The sequence below is a fragment of the Sebastes fasciatus genome, chromosome 11, assembly GCF_043250625.1.
Source record: "Sebastes fasciatus isolate fSebFas1 chromosome 11, fSebFas1.pri, whole genome shotgun sequence".
Lineage (NCBI taxonomy): Eukaryota > Metazoa > Chordata > Actinopteri > Perciformes > Sebastidae > Sebastes > Sebastes fasciatus.
The window spans coordinates 16,517,904-16,543,023 of record NC_133805.1 but is presented as its reverse complement, the minus strand read 5'-3'; the positions used below and the strand labels follow the sequence as shown (position 1 = coordinate 16,543,023).

Below are 25,120 nucleotides of genomic sequence, written 5' to 3'. Positions count from 1 at the left end.
CACTTACAACTGCAATAACAATAGCGTTAATACAAAATGTATTTAACATTTACTTTTGTTTGCCACATATCACACCCAAGGTTCCCAGCAGGTGGCGTGTGCTGTGGTGTGAGTTCAACAAATTGGGCCTAATGTAGTCTAGCAAGCACATGACATCCTCCAAGCAGCAGGGTAAACCCAAAGGACAACAGTATAAAGTGGTGCATTTGAAAGCAGAGGTAATTGATTTTTTTTTGCAAGTGATTACAGAGGCAGAATTTAATACACTGCTTTTGATTTCAGCTCTTTTTTATCGCTGCGACTTGCTTTGCTAACATGACACCAGAGGCTCGGGACAAATGCGGCGGCTCCCTTCAGAATCCCGCACTCATCATTTTAGCCAAGTTGCTGTTGACCCGGCGCCAACACCACAAAACAGGACAAGTAATTTAATTTGCCACTGCTGCCGACCTTGAAGCAGAGAATGTAGGCTACCAGAATCCCAATAGGGAGGCTTGAAGAAAACGTCCTGGGAGCTGAGAGAGGGGTCAGACTGTTCTGCCGGTAGCATCACACACAGTCTCCTCACCTCTACAGGAATACTTTTGTCCTTCAGCTTTGCATACATAATGTTATGTTTAAGGTATCTGAAGATCCTCTACATAACATCATATAAAAATGATGATCTTAAAATCTTAAAATCACAGTCAAGGCTAAGGTTGTGCTCCAATACTGTGCTCTGAATCTGGCATAAAATCTGAAAAATGACAAGTATGCAGTGCTTTTGTTTCCCCAAAAAATTTCCTCAAAGTGGAAAAGACTGTATTTGTTGCCAGGGAGTTAACTCCATCATGGCAACGTATGATATGACTGTCCGAAACACTCATTACAAAACGCCGATATGACCTAATCCTGGTCAAGATGTGCTCTTACGTAAGATTTATATGCCACAAATGAGGATGAAATTATGACACACTGGATATGTCACACCGAAGTCTAGAAAGTATCACCTCCTTGTATGAGAGGCGCTAGATAAAACAAATAGCATAGAAGGGCGGGTGAACTGTTGGACACATCTGCTTTTATTATGTGATACATGCCAAGGATGTCTTACTCTATCTTGTCATGTTTACATATCTCAGGAGATATGTGACATGATATTCTGATGCATTAGCATCTCTGTAAATAAGGTCACATTCCTTCAAAAAAACTGTTTTGAAAAATCTTGTAGCAAGTTAAAAAATGAGACATTAACTAAAGACATTGCTTGGTCATTTTGTGTCCATTTTGTCATTGTGACCTGTCACCACATTAACAATGATGACGTGACATTAAGAGGTTGGATAAATAGTCAAATCCCTTAAGTAAAACAAGTGTTCTGTTACATCTTATGTGCAGACTCATCCCCAATCCCATCTCTCATCACCCACAGGGAACAAATGTACCAATGTCCTCTCCCAGTCATGTGATGCGATGTGATCTGAACATAATTGCGGCCGTAACTTGTTGCCCCGTCGAGGTGACGTCTTAAATCACCCCGGTGAAAATATCTTAGGTCAGAATTCAATATTGGTCGTAAAGTCTAAATATAAGGCCCCGGGGACTAAGCTGTTTCGCAGAGTGCTGCGGTAGCTGTCTGGCAGAAGCACACACAGGGTAATAAGGTTTGAAAGCGGAGCCCTTACCACTTACAAGAGAGCTTCTGCTATTGAGATTACCAGTGTAATATTTGTGAAATGTTGTAATAACTTTGAAGACTTTTTGAATCTCGTGCTGTGCGTCGTTGTCGTCCAGCCTGCCAGTGTTTCAAATAGAGTCCTGTAGGTTTTCCAGCCACTCGGCACTATCTTTAATGACATAGCTTATAGCCACAGTCCCATCCAACAGCCTTCATTATGACTCAGTAATCATAGGCTACATTTGTTTTTCTTTTCCTCTCCACTCTCTCTATCTCTCCCGCTCTTTCCTTTTTGTAAACGTATAGGCCTCTGTCGCTCTCCCCCTCTGTTTGTCCTCCTCTGAGCACGACGGATCCAGTAGTGAGCGAGAAGAGCCGCTACTGGAGAAAGTGTTTGTTGACTTTTCGGCACAGACTGGTGCTCTGTAGGGGAGCAGTCTGTTATTTATGGCTCAGGCTTCTGTGATTGGTTGAGGAGAGATATAATTATGTCTGGCGCTCAGCTTAGCTAGTTTTAGAATTACAATAGGTGCCATGTTGAGTTCAGTGGTTGCTATGATACTAAGTGGAGGGTCTTGTACTGTATAGAAAATGTTGTTGATATAGATCTATGTCTGGCGGTTGGACCCTTTTTACTCAGCCCATTAAGCAGAGTTACTTGACACTGTGCAATGCAATAATTCATTACTGATATTGTCATACCAGACGAGATACTGTCTGGGATTTTGTTTGTGTTCAAGGTTCACAATTTTGCACAGAACGAGGGCTGTTAAGTTTGTTCCCCTATCACATTGGAAGTGCTTTAGGGAGGGAGCTCTTGCATGAACAAGAGGAATGATTACAGTAAAAAGAAACTGTAAATGTTCACATTGGCACTAGGGCTGCACAATTAATCCAATATTATTCACAATCATGATTTTGGCTTAATTAAATGAACATGATGGACTGCGATGTTTAAAATGTGTGCTCCGTTTTGGCTTCACTTTCGGGGAGCTGTCACGCCACAGACTGTATAGAAGTGGACGTAGTCACCGTGACATCACCCATTGGTTTGTGGACTGCGGTTTTGAAGCCTCGAGTTCGGCATTTTGGCCGTCTCCATATTGATTTTTTGGCCTTCGCCATCTTGTTTTATGGCTGTCGCCATCTTGGTGTGTGGCCGTCGCCATCTTGGTTTTTGGCCGTCTCCATCTTGGTTTTAAGCTGTCGCCATCATGGTTTCTTTCAGCCGTAAGTGACACGAGAGGCTGGAGCTAAACAAAACCAAATGCTGAATAAGACATTTTTAGGCGACCAAAAAGGTTTTAATTTCAATAATATAAATTTTAACTTTCATGAACTGAAAACACACTGTGAAAGGGTTAAAGTTGTAAGATGAAAACACGGACAACTCTCAAGCCAAAACGTTTTGGTGCACTGGAGATGCACTGTGTATAAAAAACATTATTTTGATGCAAAGATTTGTACATTAGCAGAAATGTAGCACTACATGACTTTTTTTTTTCTTTTTTTTTTCAGACTTTATTTTCCAACATTTTTACAACTTTTTTTGTTTGCCTTTCTGAGACATTTTTCAGACTTTATTTTGTAACATTTTTCAAACTTTTTTTTTCAGATATTTTTCAGTCTTTTTTTTCCAGCATTTTTCAAACTTTTTTTTGAAATTTTTTTCAGACTTTTTTGGGGACATTTTTCAGACTTTTTTTTTTTTTTTTTAGACTTTTTTTTCCAACATTTTTAAAACTTTTTTTTAGACATTTTTTTCAGACATTTTTTCAGACTGTTCTCAATATTGATAAAAATATTCCTGATTATCATTTTGGCCATAACCGTGCAGCTCAATTGGCACCACACTGTTGTTCTAAGAAAGACTTGGAAAATTGTGAACTTATCCTTTACCCTCCCCAGAGGATGCATTACACAGGTGAATTAAATGACCTGCAGTGTAAGGTAGCTGTAATTTATCACATCTCAAAATTTGTGTATAAATATCTTCTAAAGCACCAACATTCATCCTCTAAATACTGTCACATTTTCAGTATATATAGCAGTGTGACTGATATGTGATCAGTAGTATGTATTTGATATTTGACTCCTTCACTATTACCCAGACATATTGTTTCTCACCTTAGCATTAGATAAAATTAAAGGTGCCTATGATAACATTGATAACATTCAGCCACTAGATGACGCATTCTCCCTTCCCCGTTCCATTGCATTTACTTCACAACAAGTCGTTGCCAGGCACTTTTTCCACAGTAACTGACGACACAGAGATACCACATGATACCAACATTGTTATACTGTTGGCTCTCAAGCATAAACAAAACATTAATTTTGGACCCGCCAACATTTTTAAAATGACTAATTTTTCAGGAAAGGCCGTACTTCTATTCAGCACTTTTCTAAAAGCTCTGTGGATGTATTTTTTTTAAAATATATATTCGTATTCGTAATATTTAAAAATATTTGTCTACATAATAATGTTATCAATAAGACCTTTAATTGATGAAAATATTTTTCAAAGATAAAAACAAACAGCATAAGACATGATTAAACCCAGGAGGTTTGCATCTGAAACTATCTTAAAAGACATGACTATTAAAATGATTGATATTTACCAGAGTAGTTAGATGACTAATACATGGCTAAACATGGTTTAGAACAACAACAACCCACTCAGGTTCCTGATTTGTTGTTTATTGACCCACCTCTGGATTCCAGTTGAATGTACTGGCAAGACAGGTGCAACTTGAATACCAACAGAAGACTGTAATTTAATGTTTTATGGATGTCACTTGTCCCTTAACAGCCTCTAGTTATGATCTAATTGCATGTTGAGGCGATGATGCATACTGAGCTCATCGTTCACATAATGTCAGAAGGATTTCCAAGGAGCTGCAAAGATTCCCAGTGAACTGCACTATATATGGAGGGGAGACGGGTTGAGTCGGATATGGAAGAGGCAGGATAAACAATTCAGAACAGTTAGTGAAGGGGTTGACTTACAGACGAAGACTTACTAAAACGTTTCTTTAAGTAATTCCTGTGAGGGAAGGTTAATTGAATTAATAGTTGTCCATGACACAAGAGACATGAATAATTTTCCTTATTAAAACAGTTACTAATCTAATAGATTTTGCCCTAGTAGCCTTTATCTCCTCATTATACAGGGTGGTCAGACAGGGACCTTGAATAGACTAATGGGATTGTGCCAGTTTGAATCGTTTTTTGCCGGGGTTATTCCACACACTTGCAGTAAAACGGCAGCCATGTATTTGTGTTTCTCCCCATAGGAGGTGGGAGGCAAAGATGAGACTTAGTCTTTCCACCATAGATAATCCTATTGTGTATTCCATACCATGGCTTATGTGATCACTGTCTCCTATAATACAAGTGTAGTCATATCACAAGTAGAAAACACAAGGATGGGAAGGGAGTGGAGGCTCAATGAGTAATCCACATCTAATCCATTTATTTTAAATACATGGGCTGCCACGGTTAATAAATAGCAGCGTGCCTGCCATTTTCATGAGTGTCGCTGTGTTGCCCTGCCTCTTTTTACTTTTTAGTCTTTTAAGAAAACAAACAGCAACACGGTGAATTTTATTTTTATTTTTAATCCGTGCATATCAGGGTAATTTAATCAGTTTACATGATAAATCCTATTCTTTTAGTCCGGTTTTATTTATGCCAAACAAATTGTGAGGAAATTCATTTAACTTTTAAACTTAGACACCAAAATAAAATACTACTGTATGTGCCTTGTGTTAGTGGAAGATGAGTGTTTACACTCTCTCTCTCTTTCTCTCAGTCACATGAAAATCAGCCAGATCACGATGGAGAAAAAATACATTTCATGGCCGGCAGCATCTAGTTTCAGTGCTCACCGAGGTTATTAAAGATTACATGACACAGTGTCAGGTTCTGGCTGAGTGTATTGTGTAAGTTAGTCCTATTTTCACACCTAATTACTGCTGTGATTTTATGGCATCTGGCAATGTGTCTCAGTCATTTAGCCTACAGGACCCATGTATCTACTGAAAGGGGTGTAAAGATGAGATGATTGTAAACGTGTCCAAACTGGCAGGTTAAATACGTTTACAATGTGAGTGTCAGTAAATAAGGGTTTATTTAGATTGTCCCCAGAGTGCAAATTTATGACTTTTAGACCTAGATAATAATTAAAATGGCTTACATATAACACATTTTGACTGTCACCTCTCTCTCTCTCTCTCCAGGTCCTTAGTGTGGCTAGGAATGCTGTAATGCCACTTACAGACTGCAGTGTCCAGGGAGCCCTAAAAAGGGAAGGAGTCTCACTCTGATTTCTGGCAGCTTGTGGAGCAGTGGAGGCTAAATTAGGCCTGGTTTCATTGACTACCAATCTCCAGAGTCTCAGCAGCCCAGAGGAGGAGAGGCCGGCTGTTGCTCAGGGCGTCTGAGGCTTCCTCAGAGCTTCTCCAGACACTGCCTGGGTAGGTTAAAGAGCCAGATGGAGAGATGATATGTCTAGAAAGCTTGAGATGAGGGGTCGCATCTCCTGATGATATTCTGAGTAAATGGAAATGAAACATGAATAACATTAAAGGTTCTGTGATGTTTAGCATTCTAACATCAATGAATCATATCAGATGAACTTCAGTGATAATTACTGTAAACAAACGACACAATATGCTCTGTTGGTTTTTGCAAAAATAAATATGCCTCATTGCTGTATGGCAGCAGGGGGTCCCAACTTTTTTGGCTTGCGACCACTTAAAATAAGGCTATGGCCTCAGTGTGGACACACATCATTAGCCGATCAACTAAAGACCAATTATTTCTTTCTAGTTTTCTCTTGGAGATTTTGAGAGGCCTGAATCATCCATTATTTTCCATGAAAAAAAGCACAAAAATGAAACAGAAAATTGTAAACTTAAACACATCATTTTGTGTAACAGAAATGTTTTTTTTTCTTTACATCTTTTTGATCATCTTGTGACCTCTCAGATTCATATTGGGACTATATAGGGGGTCCAGAGTCCTATGTTGGGAGCCACTGCTTGATGGTATCAAATTTAATTGTGAAATGTTGCTAAATAATGCAGATGTACCTTTTTAACTAGATTTTTATTCTTGTTTTATGTAGGGCTGTCCTCGACCAAAGAGATTCTAAGTCAACTCTAGGGCTGAAGCTAACAATTATGTTCATTGTCGATTAATCTGTTGATTATTTTCTTGATTAGTCCATTAGTTGTTTGGTCTATAAAATGTCAGAAAATGGTGAAAACGATCAGTGTCTCCCAAAGCCCAAGATGATGTCCTCAAATGTCTTGTTTTGTCCACTACTCAAAGATATTCCGTTTACTGTCATAGAGGAGTAAAGAAACCAGAAATGATTCACATTTAGGAAGCTGTTTGGTAGAGATGTGCTCACAAGTTTCTTGGAAATACTGTAAGTCATTCAGCTTGAAAAAAATGACTAATCCACTAAAGAAATCTTAGTTGACTAAGATCAAAACAAGCTCTTAGTCTTAGTAATCGTCTAAGAGGGGGCTGCCCTAATTGTATGCATAAAAAGTCACCAAAATGGCAGAAATAAAGAATCTGAAATTGTCAAATTTATCTTAGAAGATCACGTTATCCTAGTTTGCTCTGAAAACCTCCTTATATCCAGTATATTGGTATTAGTAGCTTCAAGTATGTAGAGCAATTATGTTTGCAAACATGAAGCAACATGCAGAATTTTTATGTGGTCTCATATTTGGAAAAACACAACAACACTGGCATGAGACAGAGGCTGCAACTTGTCTTTTTTACCTTATTTGTTTATGGTAAATATGCCAAGATTTCATAATTGATTTAATAATGATGGAGTGCTTTAGCCATCTTGTGGTGCGTTGCACATAACATGCAACCTGCTCTGTCTAGGTTTTTTTTTTCTGCTGATAAAATGCTTGTCCTCCTCCCACTCTCAGCTGCTCTTTCCTCTTTGCTGCGCTGTCCAGTGTGATTGACCGCGTCTCTTTCTCTGTGCTGGCAGTCGGAGACAGGTGCTGAGTGCTGCTGAGTGCTGCTGTATGTGTGGGCTCCAGGGGCCTGCTTCAACATTCCAGTGATCGTTTGATAGACACAGTCCTTGGGGGAAGAGGAGGAGGCTGAATGCACGCACCAGCTTCACAGAAGAAGAACTGAGAGGGTGAGTGAAATCCAGTGACGATGTACCTGCCATGGGATTATTGTGATAACATACTGCAGCATCTCCTTTCTTTTTTAAGTCCCTCAACAGCAGCCTTTACAACACCCTACTTCCTGATTTAAAAAAGCTGTTTCACTGCTTATCTCTCAGGCTGCAAACAGGTCTAATGTCACACAGGCACTTCCTCTTTTCACACACTCACAGGCTGCAAGCATGTCTGTGTGTGCATATACAGTACGTTAGACACAAAGTACACACAGTTGTGAAAATGGAGGGAAAGAGGAAGTTGAAAAAAAAAGGGGGCAGAAAGAGGCGGGGAAAATAACAAGGTGACCATATTTGGCGTCAGTAGATAATGCAAGCAGAAGATGCAAATTAGATAAGGAGTGGTTGTCATGGAGACTTGATGTTGCGCAGTGATGGTTCGCTGTAAACCTGACCACATTTGCGGTATGGCCGTTGCCAAGCAGAAGGTGCTATTATGAGAGTGAGAGAGAGAGATGAGAGTGAGAGAAGTAGGGGAAGAGAGAAATGAAGATGTTAGTTCGTCCCATAGTGCATTGCGTCAGCGTGACCTGTGTTGAAGTGGCTTCATCAGTCCCACTGGCGCGTCAGCGATAGACAAACACACAGGTAAGCTCGCTGGCTATAACATCACTTTTCTATAGGATTAATATCTGTTGACAACTTTAAATGACTTTTGGTATTATTGAGTTTTTTCTATTGATATGTTTCGTAAGATTTTATATTTGTGTAATTGGTGATTATTCCCTTTTTTCAACAAACTAAATTTCCTCTGATACAAAGACGTAAGTGTGTCAGCTCTAGGATTTGCAGTATTTTCCTCTACTTTGTATAGCGGTATAAAGTTTGTAAGAAGTTTTGGGATGTACGAAGAGTTTATTTGATATTCACAGCAGTATATCTGCAGGCTACATTTAGACTGAAAAATTGCTAGAAGCTGGAGTGAAAGGCCTCTTTTGGAGGGAGTTTCCATTCGTTTTCATTTTATCTCCAAGATAAGCTTCAAGCTTGAATGGTGCATACACACTTGCACACACACACAATGGTGTCAGATGGGGACAAGACAGAGTGCTATTTCCTCTCTCTGTATTTCAAACCCGACAGCTTGAATTGCACCTGCTTCCCCTCACTGCGTCAAAGTGGAGTGAAGTTAAGAGAAAAACCACAAGCATGCAGCAGGGAAATATGACTGCAAGTGTGCACGTTAGAAAAGGAGTATTTTCAGTTTGTCCCACTTTCATGTACATTTTTAGCAATGCGTTGCATAGTTCTAACATCTTTGTTTGCGTAGGATATTCCCCACCTGTTTTAAAGTAACATAAAGTAAAGGCGGAAGTTGTTTTAAGTGTAGAAATTACCTCAAAGCAATATTTTGCTTTCTCATTCTGCAGAATAAGCTGTAGTGATTGCCTTTCCGCAAGACTGTGTACTGTTGCAGTTGTTGCTGTGATGGTCTGTAATGGGAGTGTAATGTGTATTTGCGGCCTTAGTGATAGATGAGCTGTCGGAGTTTGGCACACAAAAGCTCTGGGACATTTCCTCAGTGGAGTGAGAGTTCACATCAGCCAGCCAGTGTCATTTACAGAGTGCTGGGAAATAGCAGAGCGCTGAGATGATAGGGAGGCTTAAGGTGGAAAGTTGCATTCATCAGGGAGGAGGGAGAGAAAGTAAAGGGTGGACGAAGGTGAGGGGTTAGGATTTGATGGCTTGACAGAGGCAGAGGGGTCACCCCGTGCCAGCCTGTGTTGGTTTAGGGTTAATGTGACGAATAGAGTGTGAGGGAGTTTCTAGAATATTCAGAGCCTCCTTGTAAAATGACTCTGCTCTTTAGCAATTTAGTACGTCACTTTCATAAATGCGAAGTACTTGATCAATATACGTGCAACAGAAAATCTCATATAATGCAACTTGATAATGACATTATTTGCGTTACTTTCTCAGACTTTCCCCATGACTAGTTCACTGATCTTAATGTGTAAAATCGGTGGAATTCCCCTTTAACTACACCACATCCCCACACACACCTCTTCCTGTTTTCAGTTGGTTATGTATGCGAGTAGTTTGCTCAACCCCAGGATGTTGATTCCTGTTGCCTCATACCTAAACAGCTCTACGGCCTCATTGATCTCCTATGGAGAGCAACGGTCACACCACCCTCTTATCTGTGAGACACAAGACGTGTGGAGCAGGAAGTTAACATGTGTGACTGATTTCCCTGCAGATAAAGGAAAAAGAAGTAGAAAACGAGAACCTCACAAAACAGTAGTATACTTCAAGTTTATTTTATGAAGTATACTTAAATAAAGTTCATGAATACTTTATATAGTAAGTATACTAATATCAATTTACTAGTAGTATACTTACCAGTGTACTATTTATACTTCTTGGGACTAAATTGACCCACTTTTTAGTTTATAAAAGTATACTTTTTAGTATACTTTAAGTGTAAGAATAGTAAACTTTGAGTTCAACTAGTTTGCATTTAAGTTTTATTTTGTACTGCAACTATACTATTAGTATACTGATAGTTTACTAGTTTTGTACTTGTAGTCCACTTTTTAATTTATGAAAGTACACTTTAAAGTATATTCTCAGTAAACCACTAGTTTAATAGTGTTTTATCCTGCAAGTATACTTGTATACTTGTAGCCCGCTTTATAGTTTATGAAAGTACACTTTAAAGTATATTCTCAGTAAACAACTAGTTTAATAGTGTTTTATCCTGCAAGTTTACTTGTATACTTGTAGCCAGCTTTATAGTTTATGAAAGTACACTTTAAAGTATACTCTCAGTTAACAAATAGTTTAAAAGTGTTTTATCCTGCAAGTATACTTGTATATAATTGTAGTCCACTTTTTAGCAGAGATGGGGACTCGAGTCTGCGACTTGGACTCGAGTCGCACTGAAGTCACACAAACAGTGACTTCAGACTTGACTTGAGACTCGTCTTATTATTATATCATTGCTGTTATTATTATATTATTCAGTGAACAGATAATCCAAAAACTTAGAAAATTCTTGATGAATTGAAGTAAATTCGTATCAAAACATCTTTTTACAAACTCTCACACACTTTAATAGGCTAAAAAATAAGCACAACTACAGGTCAAGTATACCTATGTGTAAGCCTATAAGGCAAGAATACATAGACTTTTCTGTAAACTTGTCAGTATGAGCCAAGTATACTTAAGTATACTTTTGTTAAGTATATCTCTAATAAGTACATACAAAGTAAACTGAAAGTACTTGGATAAACTTATTTCTGGTTAGGGGAAATAGGCTCCTGTTGCACATTTGATCAGGTTATTTGCCAAACAAAACACAGACTCATAGAGAACATGTGAAGAATGATAATGAATCGGAAATATGGACCAGCAGGACAGAGGAGTGAAAGAAAGACGCAGAGACAGAAAGGAGCAGAAGCACTGGCATACACTCAGCAGCAGTAGAAGAGGGGAAATTCCACGTCAGTGTCTGAGTTTCAGAAAGCCCACATCTTTGGAGGCGTTGCTAATGTGTCTCCTATTGAGCCACGACAACATCAATCACCATGTTTCTTCATTATGGGTCAAGGAAAACTCCGTTCGGAGGTTCGAGTGACCTGCTGCTTCGATTGATCGGCCGTCAAACAGATTGCTCTGCTAATCTAAAAGACATATTGTACAGTATGTATTCTAGCAGGGCTGTTTCCATGGTTGGAAATAGATCCTCCTTCCATCACTAATGAATGACGCTTGGAAATAGATCAAGGCATGCATGTTACTGTTGTAGCTAATAATGGCGCTGTCTATCACAATTTGATCAACTCAGAAAAATAGTATTCTGGCATCCTATGACGTCTTCCTTTTGTCTGGGGTATACAACATGTTTCCTCAGACTACACAGGCACATTGCACCAGAATATTGGCTAGGTAAAGGGTTAGCACTGCAGCTGGGGCTCTACCACAGATTGTCACCCGGGGTTTAAGGGCCTGCTGTGTAAATTAGAGATGACTTATCACCAGCTTTGTATTAAACAGAGCTGTGCAGCAATAGAAGCTGGTCCAGAGAGAGAAGGAAGAGATGGAACAGACAGACAGGCGTGACAGTTTTACATAGGAGAAGCATTTTGCAGTATTATATATGCAAATACACCAAAGAAAGAAAGCGGTTCTTACATCTCTCTACGGATGCAGGTGTGATCTGCAGTCAAACTGATTTCAGCTCTAGTGTGTGTGGAATTTGCCTTTCTTTGTAAATGAAAATACGTCGCAAGGCTATTTTCAGTTCAGGCAGCATTATGAATGCACTTTCTCCTTGATCACATTCAAATGAAGTGAGTCATAGACAATACAGTATGCAGGATCAGACAGAGAACTTGGCGTCAGCAGCACACAGCTCAAAACCTGTAAAGATTCCTGCAGATGCCAAGGCCACTGTCTCCATGGCTACCGGATATTGCAGCATCAGGTCCAAATCAAATTCTTGGAGGCTCTTTTAGCCTCTCTGGCTTTCCCCCTGGATGTAAGGGGTTGTGGCGGCAGAAGCCTTGAGTCAACAACAATACAGGAAAGTTGGCAGCAGCAGTTGCCTCAGTGTTGTCTCGGTTCGCCTTTTTTACAACATGCTGCCGACCTGCAACCCTGGTCTGCATCTTTTTGAATAGCCATTTCCGGAGTATTTACACGCTCTGTATTATTCTGAATGTATAGCCACTTACTAACTTAGTCCAATTTGATTTAGTGCGGTTATTTAGTGTGGGCAAGAGCTGTGAGTGTGAGGCTGAGCTGAGGTGTCTGAGGGTTTGCACGCCACAGCAGAAGAACGGATCCTGACAGAAGCCAGACCTAATCTGTCGCAAACTCCTTGTAAATTCCTTTCCGTAATTCTTTCCCTTAATCTATTCATTCTTTCCAAACGCTGTTTTTCTCCTTCTTCACCTCATTAAATCCCTTATTTCATTGTTTCTGTCTCACTCTTTCCCTCTCTGGTAGCATTTACCATCACTATCCCAGCTTTTATTTCGGATGCCCTTCGTCACTCTGCATATAGCCTCTCTTTGCTTCTATGTTACTAATCGCCCTTCTTTTCTCCTTCTTCATATTCCTGCTATGCTTTCCCAGTGTTTCCTTCCTCCCTCCCTCTTCCCTCTCTCCTTCCTCAGCTTCACTGGATAGGCAAGGGCAGTGTTGCTGTAATAGAACCAGCACTTCCTGGTGTTGTTTTAGGGGGGGGCGTGGCCAGCCCTCAGCGAGGAAGAGAGGGAGGGGAGAGGGGACTGCAGGATCTGTATACCCAGTGCAGTCAGGGCTCCCTCCTCCTCCTCCTCCTCCTCCTCCTCCTCCTCCACAGCTGTTGCTACTGCCACCCAGCGAGCACCACTTTCCTCTGGCAGCAGACAGACGATCCAGAGGCTGGGGAGTCAGTAGAGACACAGCCCAGCCCGTCTCAGCACAGCTCAGCACAGCCACTTCAAGAGGCAGGGGAGGGGAGACACTAGCGCACACGGCCAACGCTGCAACGTACACACACACACACAAAATCACACAGACAAACACTCCTCCTCTCTCTCTCTCTCTCTCCCTCCCTATCCCTCCCTCGCTCTCTCACTCTGGTGCTCGGCTCCGCACAGCTCCTCCACTCATTCGCTGCTGATTCACTCGCTCACTCGCTTGCCTGTCCTCCTGCCAGTCGCTCTGCCTTGCTGCGCTCTGCCTTGCCTGCCTGAGAATGGTCCAGCCGGTGCCTGGGGGTCTGCTGTCGCGGCCTGTCTGAACACACGCACAAAACACAGAGTCAATCGACACGCGGAGGCAAACACACACACACACACACACACACACACACACACAAACTGGAGAGCAATGTGAGAGGTAAGAGCTTGGTTCGTAACCCTCCTCCTTGTCTCATTGGTTTATCTAGATCTTTCCTCCTGTGTGTGCTGCAGTCTGTACTTTCCAAAGTAAGCGTCTGTGCATTGGAACATAGATAGAGATATGGGGATTGTTTGCTTTAGTGTCTGCTCAGTATGTGGGCCACAGGGTTAACATTGATTTGTTACGGCTTGTTTTATAGATATAGGCACGCACACATGCACGTACACACAGTAAGACACATTCTTGGCTCACAGCAGACAGTCACAATAGCTACTTCCTGAGGGTAGCGCTAGTTAGCAAGAAAATTTGCTGGTGTGTGTGTGTGTTTGGAGGGCCACGGTTGTTCCAGGAAGCAGTGGAGAGGATCAATAGATCGCCCACTCAGCTTTCATTCCCTCCGTCTGACTCAACGTTGGACATGTTGGGAGTTATCCTGCAGGGCTTGGTTAACAAGGAGGATGGTTAAAAATGTGATTCTCTTGTACCTCTTCCCTCCCTCTGCTGCGTCAGTCTAAAGGGAGGGAAGCATGGTTTTGCATGTGTGTAATGTGTGTTTCTACGTGTGCGTGCCGTGTAAGGGCAAACTCCCGCCCCGCTGCATGTAAATTACGTGTGACATATGAAGCTGCTGCTACCTTATATGGCGAGCACAGTATTTCAGTACAGTTGGATCTTGCCAAGCATTCCGGGTCGCGGGAGGAGAGAGTGTGTGAGAGGGTGACTCTGTCTGTGGGAGTGTGTGCTTTAGTGTGTGCGTGTGTGTCTGTGTGTGTGACTAAGTGAGTGTTTTCATGCGTCTGACAGAGGGGGAGTAACTGAGAGAGAGGAAGAAAGTTGAAGACAGAAGGAAAGAGGGGCAAGAACGAGAGAGACAGGGAGAAGGAGACCCAGTATATAAAGGGATTTTACTTGTCGATGTTTGAACTGGAGTAAAAGTAAGTAGTTTTGTACTTTATTAGGGCTTTGAGAGATAACGTGAGATTGCCCTGTAATGTTTTTCTTTCTTTCAGGAGTTAAGTTAAGTATGTGTGTGCGGATCACGCTAAGGTAAACGGACCGAAAGTAGTTTCTTACATGCGATAAAATCTGGCTATTTGTCAGAAAAGTTTTTTGTAGGCATTCATTCTTTCAGAGAGTCCAAAAACTGTCTGAATAACAGCAGGACATGATTCTGGTATAATCCACATATCCACATGGTATGTGAAAGCCAGAGGATCTTCAGAGCTTTAAACTTTAGCCTTCCTTCTCTCCCCTCTTTGTCCCTCTCCTCGCTACCTCTGCCCTCCTCCTCCTCCTCGCCTCTCTGGGTTTCCTCTTGGTGGTGTGTCCGTGGTTGGGGCGATGATGAGGAATGTTGTTGTTGTGACTTAGAGGGATTCAGGGTGGCTCAGACAGTAGCACATACACACACACACACACAAGTATGTACACACATGCAAGCGTGCGCAACACAGACAGATGTGTGGCAGATTGCATTGTTGAGACTCTCTAAAGTCCCAACGGTAGCTCCGCTGCTGGTAGACTATCAATGTCTGTCTAGCAGAAGCCTGAGGAAACGTGCGGTTGTTGTCAATGTGAATGTTATGGCTAATAATGTCAAAGATGATCTCGCTCTCTCTCTCTCTCTGTGCATTGATGCGTGTGAACTCAGGTACAAATTGCTCTGCATTTCCGTGTGTTGCCCCCTGATCTAGGATCTGCCCTACAGACAGGATTACATGCATTGCTGAATCTGCGCTGACAGGTTAAGCCTTTATTACACGAGGTCTTGTCCGTATATTCAAACTGTGTTATGACCACATTTCAACCCCTCTGAGCAACAGTTTGACACAGCTTTAGCTGAGTAAGACACCTTCCACTTAATGTAATTCCAAGCTAAGCTAAAGTTGATTGACTTCAACCACTTTCAGAGACTCGGCTGAGTCGTTAACTTGCCGTGATATCAGGTAGTCAGCAATAATTGTTTAGCAGATATTGCAGTATAGAGGAAACAAAGCTAGCGTCCACCTGTGTCTGAACCACACAGCGGTGATAATAAGCAGGGCGAGCAGCATGTCCAAGCTGCTGTTCGTGGAGTCAGTAATAAGTGTCTAGTTATTTCTTTGTTGTTCTGTCCAGAGTGTGTTGTGTCAACACAAGCCTGCCCAGTTGCATCAGCTCCTGCTTACAGCCTTGACATCTCAAACCTCTCCATCTCTGAGGCGGAGACAGATGGCTGTAACATTTAATAACACACTCCTGCCCCAATAGTCACATTCTCTCACTCCTCACAGTCTCTTTCTAGCCACCTCACTGCCTAGCCTTTGTTTCTATCACTGTGACTGCACTGGGACTGTGTGCTATATTAGCAGCAGGCCCTGACACAAGCCAGTGGAAGTGGCGGGTACATTAGCATGGCCTGTCCTCCATGTAAATGATTGACTAAATTAAATTATACAGATAAAATTGGTCACTGGTTAAGTATGTTTGCATGTAATTTACTGATAAAGAAGCTAAACCAGCATGTCTAATCATGTACGCTGTTACAAGGCACACAGCATACATACATACATGATTAGACACTGTGGCGTATGCTCAGGAATGAAAAAGATACTGTTCTGTATGTTTGTAAATGATAGATAGATAGATAGATAGACAGATTGATAGATATATAGATGGATAGATGGATGGATGGATGGATGGATGGATGGATGGATGGATGGATGGATGGATGGATGGATAGATAGATAGATAGATAGATAGAGGGATAGATAGATAGATAGATAGATAGATAGATAGATAGATAGATAGATACAAACAAATAGGTTAAGCAATACGTAAGGGATAATGTACAGCGAGCCGGTCATTATTGTGAAATAAACCCCTTCAGTGCGATGCAGAGGGGTTTTGCATCACCCTGAAGGTTTTTTTTTCACAGCAATGACCTGCTAGCTGTACATTATCCCGCTTATTACACAGCTATTTACATAAAAAATCAATAGTTTTACACAAAAATGGTTCTCCAGCGTCCAAGATCAGATTGCATCCATAGCAACGGTCTGTTATACATAGCAACGGTCTGTTTTAAAGAAATAACAGAACATAGAGTGCCGTGATTGACCAATCAGAATCGAGTATTCAACAAAGCCGTGTAATAAATGATAATATACAGTATATATAAAATAGGCACAAATAAAAGGGGAAAACGAACATAAATGGCGTCTTAGTAAGCTCCACCACGATCTGCCAGAACAGCTTCAAGAAAAATGTGGAATATATATTTTACGTGTCTTTAAACTCTACTGGATGGGCATCATTCCTCCAAAAGATATTCCCTCATCTAATAAACCTGTCCAAAATCTCCCGCCGATGTTAAATTGGTGACTGCTAAGGTCACGGCATATGACTCACGTCATTTTAGCACTCATCAAACCCATTCATCCATTGTGTTTGCTCTCGTTTATTCAGGTTTTCCTTAAATTTCGAACCTGTCTGTATATGTGGGAACCAGCCTGACGATGTCCCAGCACGTTGACACACAGACAACATAAATGTGAGCCAACGAGCCACTCATTAAACCATAAGGCCTGCCATTATCCTCACTGTCCGTTGACTTCACCACATCCTTACACACACAAACACACGCACACAAAGATGCAGTGTTGCACACACAGTCAGATATTCACCACAGCTTTAAGAATACCCTCTGTCAGGACACATAGCGGTTTGTGTGTTTGTATAGGTTTGCATTTGTGTGTCTTGTGTGTGTGTGTGAGTGTGTGTGTGTGAATAGCTCTGTCCATGTATGCTAAACAAGAGATCTAATTGTCTCCAGAGGTTTGCTCTCAGAGGAATCAATAGGCATTGTTTGTTGTGCGTTCCTAGCCTAAGACTCACTTTCAGAACCACGTTATTTAACCCAATGATAAATAAGTGAGTTAAACTAATAGTTGAGAGGAGATGACGACTTGATACTGATGACAGTAAGGAGGTCGATAACAATACCGACAAAGGTGATACTCAAATTAACAAGAATTTATGGAGCATGGCTGTCCATGTGAGCTCTTTTCATCTATAACCTCTACTTGTAACCAAACAAACTTTAAGTATAGATAAATAGTATATTCATCATTTCTTTTTAATGCAATGTGCTGTTGCCCCTAGACCGTATACTCATTTTTTGCAGACCTTACTGGGAGCGATCTCCCAACCAACATGAAAGGTTGCATCACCAAAAGAAGTGCAGATAACTCGATGTGCAGATGTATGTGGTATAGAAGAGCTACGGTGGCTAGCGTACCAGCCCTCAGCCTCTCAGTACGAGTGTGTCAGAACGGAAAAGATCAAGAGACAAGTGTCTGCACTAGTAGTGTGTATGTAAAGGTCAGCGAGTGCAATATTGACATGCTATATTCCTAGCACATGGAGCAGCAGCAGGAGCGAGGCCCAGGGGTGTTGCATTTCCTCCAGCGTCCTCCACTGAGATGACCTGTCTCAGCACACTGTCACCCTGACTCCACCTCTGTCAATATGCTGAAACCACTCCTTTTACTGGACAGCAGCAAACCCAAAGAGACGGATGCCTCTTCCTCTGCAGTCAAGGCTGAAAATAGGAGCTATGGTTTGTTAGTTAGGTTGCCATAACAGATGTTGCAATATAACAAGCAGCATTTTGCTTCACTTTACTGCATCAGTTAGCCCCAGTGTATTATATCCTATGCGATTATGAAAATAGAGCCTCCAACTCATGACCTGTGGTGTTAAGATCTGCTAAACTCGACTAATAACGTGCCATATTTCAGGAAGTCTTATCATAACTGTGAACCACTCCCTCTTGTCTCGAGCAGTTAGTCACAATGAAACTTAATCCAGCCCAGATTAGCAACAAGCATGTTTATTTGATCGCTCCAACTTTTTTTTTTTCAATCAGTTGAGACATGCCTTAATAACAAAACAGCTCTCTGTGTTCAAAAACAGCACATAATGTCTGAGCATCATCCATGACAGTCCACCGTGCAAAATCGGTGGCAGTTCTGCACAGTTTGCGGTTTTCAGCGGAGGTGAAGAGTTTAATTTCAACAGCGTCTTTGACTCGTCGAGAACAGATTTGTTTAGTGGCTCATTACCAAGAGAAAGTGAGTGTCAGAAATCGTTTGCGCCGTTGAGGCATATGCTGGTGTCACATGACCGTGAGCTGATATTGAAAAACACACACTTCCTCTTCTTTGCAGCCACGTACTGTTTCTGCCACGTGTCCTTAAAGCTTGATAGGAAGCATACAGTCGCTCTCTTGGCCATCTTCCCCTTCTCCAGTGTGGTTGACCTTGCACCAGCTTGCAAGACCTTGGGAGTCTGAGGAGGGAGTGCTGCTGAGGATGCTGGAAGAGAATGCACGCCAGACAGTCACATCGAGGGCACGAAGGCAGAGGCATGGATGGAAGGAAGACTAAAGTAGAGTAGAGTAGGATCCACTGGTTAAAGCAGTATAAATTCTGCGGTAAGAGAGGGGAAGTAGATTGTATTAAATAGTCATCTATTTGAAATGGATGCCGTGAACACAGAGAGCAGAGTTAAGTGCAATTAGATAGAGGGAGTGGCATACTGACAAGACAGACCATAGAGATGAAGAAATCAATAGGGGAAGGACACCCATGTCCAGACATGATGGATCATAATGAGCGCTCATTATCACTCTGGCACTGTCTTACACCATACCGCCTTGTCTCTCCCTCACAGATATGTGCTCATCTGACTCTAACAGAAACCATAGAAACAGATTAGGCAGCCAGACAGAACGCAGGGGGCTTTTTTTCTCATGCATCAAGTCATCACATTCTCTCATTTGATTTGAAGACAGCCCCTGGTACCTTCAATTTAAAACATTTTATAATAGATATCTCTATCCCGCCTCGTTAGTTTGTGTCCAGCTGTGGCTCGAGTTCAGTCTGATGAGCCTCGCTCACCTGAACTCAACTTTATTACAAAGTATATTTGGGTTGTAAAAGTGTGTTGCCATCAGCTCTATGAGACTGAGCTGTAGCAATAAATACACGTTACATCAACATTATATGATATTAAAAACGCAGATCTGGGGGCATACAGGATTACACAGAGGGATTAGAGTTGGCAGAGTTGACATTTTCACAGCAATGAAGATAAAAATATGAAATTTCATTCCAAAAACAAGACATTCAATCTAGCCGCACTTCGTTAAAGAAAAAATGTTGCCATGAAAATATTATATAAACTGACAAAGAATTATTACTGCTTCTTTTAAAAATTGGCAGCATTTAATAAAATGTTATTATCTGTCATGTGAAAATATTTAGCTGTGAGGTGATATCTTTTCTGTTTTTTGAAAATGTAATTGAAAAGTTATTTTAGTCTCCCCTCTAAAGTGCATGATATGGCAGAGTGTGTGTGTGTTGTGGGGCTGTTGTAGCCTTTGTGTTATGATTATGCTAGCACTCCAAAGGTCATTTGTAGCAGTAATGCTACTTTTGCTAGCGTAGGGGGTCATCCAAGGTGAAACTAAGCAGTTTCCCCCTCCTTTGCTCTGTAACGTATATCCATGTTGCTGGGTCATCATGACCTGGGCTGTACTGCTGCAGGGCTCTGATATAGTGCGTTGCAGTGTTGCAGTGCTGTAAAGTTGGAAGCGGTCCGTAGCATTGCTGAAGGTGCACATGCTGTTCTGGGAAAAGCGATTTCTCTACGCAGGGTGTGGTGAGTTACCCTGCCTGTGCGATAAGAGCCGACTGGAACCCACGGGAGCCCAATCATTCAAATTCCCCGAGCAAACCCGTACAATGGATTCACCAAAAATAGAAACCACTGCCAAAATTATAATAAAAAAAAAAACCACTCTCTTCTGCATTTGATAAATGGGGAAGTTTGGTTTATGAATACATTATATTATCACAGCAGGCAAGTTCATATCTGTGTGAGGTAATTGCAGTATTGCTGCAATCGTGATACTTTTTTTATTTAGAAACGCTTGAGTTGATGGAGAATAATATTATCAGGGATCTTTCATGAAAGGCTGTTTGTTCGAGAAATCAGGTAGTCATAGAAATAGTGAGCAGAGTGATTAGTTCAGCTCGTCTCTCTCTCTCGTTTCCTTTAGCAGCAGGCAGGTCAGCCTCCTCTTCGCTCCTCCCCCTGCTCTCACCTGGCGCTCAGCCCAGAATGTTGCTGCAACTCTGCAAACTCTCATTGGTCCCCACTCTCACACCGCTTCGCAAGAAGGGAAATGACTAACCTCTTCTCCCTCCTGCCCTGCCTCGACTTCCCCTCTGCTTTCACTCTCTTCCTTTTCTTTCACCTTTTAGCACTTTTTGCAATGGCCGGCTTTGCTGTACTGGACTGTAAGTGATAAAGGATTCGATCAGATTTTCCTGCGTTTGACCAGAAGAGGTGGAAAGTTGTGAATGGCTGCTTTGTGTGTTTCTGTGTGTGTGGCGTGATGAGCGTGTGTGAGCACCATGTGTGTTTAGAGCGCAGGGCGGGTGAAAGTTTTATTTGTTTTAGCTGACACCCCTGCATTTTTGACATTTTTACATATTCTTCATTCCCACAGCCGCATAGTTTAGCAGCAGATTAAAAAAAATGCAGCAGGTCAGAACGTCCCATGAAAGATGAATGAAAGAGAAATAAACCTGAAAGTTTTCTTTGGATGTGTACCATCAGCCTTATCGCTCTCTCTCCCTCTCTCCCCAGAGGAAGTGCCTTCCCTGATGTCTGCTGCAGCTTCGACCTGCTTCTACAGCTGAAGCTCCACCCTCCCCCTCCCCGCCTCGCTCGCTTGCTGCCACGGTAACACGAGTATAAGGACACACACACCTCGCAGCCAACGCTCCGACCCGCTCGTCCATCCACCACCATCAGCATCCACTCCTCGCAGCCGGGCTCCAGCCTCAGCTCTGCCAACTGCCCAGCCTTACCACAGCAGCCCGACACACCACCAGGCCCACGCAGCATCTCACCCACCTTGCCTTTAACCTTCGCCTTCAACCCTCTAAGCCTCCACTCGGTCAACAGCGTCCTTAACCTCCCGGTAGCAGGCTACACCCAGACTATCACCTTTGTTGCCTGCTTCACTGAACCTAACTAGAGGGCCTGCTCGTCTGTTTGCCACCTTGGCTTGTGAATGTTGTAGGTGAGACCGTTCAGCAGGCAAAAACAGGCCAAGAGCGGCAACTTCATCAGCTAAGTGGATATAAACACTTTTTCTGTGGTCGATTGATCAGGAAAATTATCCAATAACATCGTCAACGTCCTGCAACATTTCACTTTGGGAAAAGGAACCCTCAATCAATAGTAACTTTATGTTTCATTTCAACGTGACATACACAGACTTTAACAACAAATAAACAAAAAGAAAGACCTTTATTCACGCTTCAACAGCTCGGAATAACTTTTGCCAGCGTGTTGCCATGGCGATGAACATGGCACACATCCGTGATACAAAGTGGCTGACACTCGAGGTGTGCAGGGAGTTCCAGAGGGGCACGTGCTCGCGCTCGGACCAGGAGTGCAAGTTCGCTCATCCGGCCAAGAGCTGTCAGGTGGACAACGGACGGGTCATAGCCTGCTTCGACTCGCTCAAGGTAAGAAAAGAGAAGCGGTGAACAGGAAGTCTGGAGGTCAGATCTCTGACAGATTGGCTACAGATGACAGACTGAGCACATTCAGTCTGACAGGCAGTTTGAGTGAATATATGGAGTTACTACAGCAGTTGTCTACAGTCTGCATCATGCTAGAGAGCATCTGGTTACGGCATGTGCTCTCTTTAGTCCCACCTATTTCTGGTCAGGTGACTGGAACATGTGATCAAGGGTGAAGAGAGGAGGAGGGAGGGGGGGTTGCAGCGTTTTAGATTCAGGAAGCAGAAGTCAGGCGTCTGTAACACTGCACTGTGGAATTTTCTAGGACAGACCGAAGTGTTTTGGCGGGTGTTTACTGCACTTATTTCAGCAGCCATTATGAAGTCAGTCGCATTTCCGACTGATTACACTGTACATAAACAACGCTAAAGACTAAATTAACAGAGTCCCTGTGGAGGAGAAGAACACTGCTGTGTGCCAGCGTCTTAACAGGAAAACACTGATGAATAGGCTGTCACATGTACAAACTCATATGGATGCCCTGAGCACAACACGTTTCAACAGCGAGAGAGGAGCGAGGCGATAGCGTCATCATGTAGATCTCACTCAGTCAAACCACTTCCTGTGCAGAGGCCTAGGGGCAGTTAGAGGGGGTTTGTGGTTGTGTGTGTATTCGTGTGTGTTTTAGAGCGAAGTCGGGGGCAGATTTGGGGCACCGTATGCAGTAATTTTCCATTTTTAGGCAGCAGCAGGAAGGCAGAAAAGCAAACACGTCTTTTTCTTTCTCTCTCTCTTTCACAATCTGTCTTTTTATCGGAGCACAAGATCTCCAGAGATGGGCGGACCTCAGCCCTAAAGTTTCCAGCATTGACACACACCCACACAGGTTTGGCTGTGTGTGTTTTTTTTTTTACTTCTGTTTGTATTCTGCCCCTGCAGACATCGGTGACTCGTGGTCATTGGCAGTGTGTGAACAGGGCAGGGTTAGGATGAGGACAGCGTGTGCGAGTCGACTCGACTCAGAGAACAGTGTTTATAGCCAGATGTGGACAGAGGAACATTGTGAAGCTCAGGCTGAACTCTCCCCAAGTTTCCTCACAATGTGCTAATGCCTGTGCACGTGTGTGATTGTCAAAATTACCAGCCAGGTTAAATCTTTCTTGTTTATTATATCTTGAATCCTATTTTTCATAGTTTTGGCCTTCATTTCTATCAGTGGAGATCGCCTCCGTCATTCTACCTGATATCCTGAGATCATCCAAGAAACACAAGCTGCCACATACATAATCACACAGGTTTAAACTAACCCTGAGTTCAGCCATTTATTAGTAACAGAAAATAAATATGTTAAAATTATTACGCAAACCGTCTGTTTATAGTTTATAGACCCCCTTCCCCGGGTTCAACTTTGATGTATCATACTTACCATAGTTGTGTGTGTGCACTATGTTCCTATGAGTGATTACGGCCAAGATTTCTGATGAGCTCATTTTTGGCTTCACCTCCTCATAAAGAAGGAGATAATCTGGCTAAACTGTTGGCTTGTTTACAACCTGTGATTTGACCTGATCGCCTGAATGCTCATTTATTTCCTCATCGGACTTTATTGAAGCGATGTCGCCGTGTTCCCAGATGTCAAAAATGTATTTCAATGTTATAATAACCAATAGAAATGGTGGCCAAAACTACAAAAACAAACCCAAGCTGTAAGATACTGAAACACAATGACTATCTTGATGTCCTGGACCCCTCAGTTCAATACAGTGACCACATGTAGACATTCACTGACAACACAGTAGAGCTTTTATCTACAGGCGGAAGGATCTCGATACGTGAACGTGTGTTTAAATTGTCACTCACGCTGAGGTAAATATCAGCCACTGGAAACGAGTAGCTGGCAGATATACGGAGGCTTTTTGAGGGAACCGAGGGGCCTATTTTAGTAGTTTGGACTCATTTTCCACTAGGACTTGTGTATTAATGGAGATGGGTGATACTTTTTTTAACTGTAAGCCCCATTTTTTCCACTGGTAATGAAAAACAGAGCAGGTCTCTGAAAGCCGCAGTGGAAACAGCAGGAGAAAGCGAGACAGAGAGAGAGAGTAAATGAGGATTGAGGAAATCAGATGCGAAGGCTGTTTGTTGCACGTATATATAATATATATATATAAGACCTAAAATACGGACCCATTCACCACATTAAGGTTTTCCTCTCACAGGGACCCACAAACCCACACACTGAAATATCACATGTCCTACTCTACTTTTCACACAGGTTCAGTGCTTAAAATAGGACAAATTCTCAATTAGTTGTGTTACATGAAGACACATCACTCACCATTAGTAGTCTTTCACCCCCCCCACACACACACACACTCACACACACACACGCACACACTGCACCCTCTTGGACACATGTGCACACACTTTCTGCCCATGAGAGAGGATCGGCCTTCTTCTTGAGAAGTGTATAATTAGAACAGGTCTCACATGATCACCAGTGCATAGCTGAGCAGGTCACACCCAAACCCAGTCATATCCCCAACAACCACTCTCTCTCTCTCTCTCTCTCTCTCTCTCTCCCTCTCTCTCTCTCTCTCTCTCTCTCTCTCTCTCTCTCTCTCTCTCTCTGGCCTCCCTCTCTCTCTCTCTCTCTCTCTCTCTCTCTCTCTCTCTCTCTCTCTCTGGCCTCCTTTTTTTACATGGTGCACACACACACACACACACATGCACATACAGAGATCACCCATGAAAAAGCATGGTTCCTGCACTGAACCACGCTTGTAGAGTCCATGCTGAGGGAATTAGAGCAGGGAC

The 25,120-nt window shown here is 42.3% G+C and overlaps 1 protein-coding gene across 50 annotated transcripts in view; it reads left to right on the top strand.

Moving 5' to 3' along the window:
* The first annotated feature begins 7,631 nt into the window (after positions 1-7,631).
* mbnl1 (muscleblind-like splicing regulator 1) overlaps positions 7,632-25,120 on the top strand; it is a 44,637-nt gene continuing 27,148 nt past the window's right edge. For 24 of the 50 annotated variants that reach the window (XM_074651182.1, XM_074651176.1, XM_074651170.1 and 21 more), the window contains exons 1-2: positions 8,221-8,471; positions 21,417-22,306. In XM_074651182.1, the coding sequence (XP_074507283.1) occupies positions 22,133-22,306 (174 nt within the window). In that variant the 5' untranslated portion in view covers positions 8,221-8,471; positions 21,417-22,132. Of the gene's footprint in view, positions 7,839-8,220; positions 8,472-13,237; positions 13,716-14,363; positions 14,654-20,908; positions 21,065-21,416; positions 22,307-25,120 lie in introns of those variants that run through there. The other 26 variants (XM_074651184.1, XM_074651178.1, XM_074651172.1 and 23 more) reach the window with 8 other exon arrangements.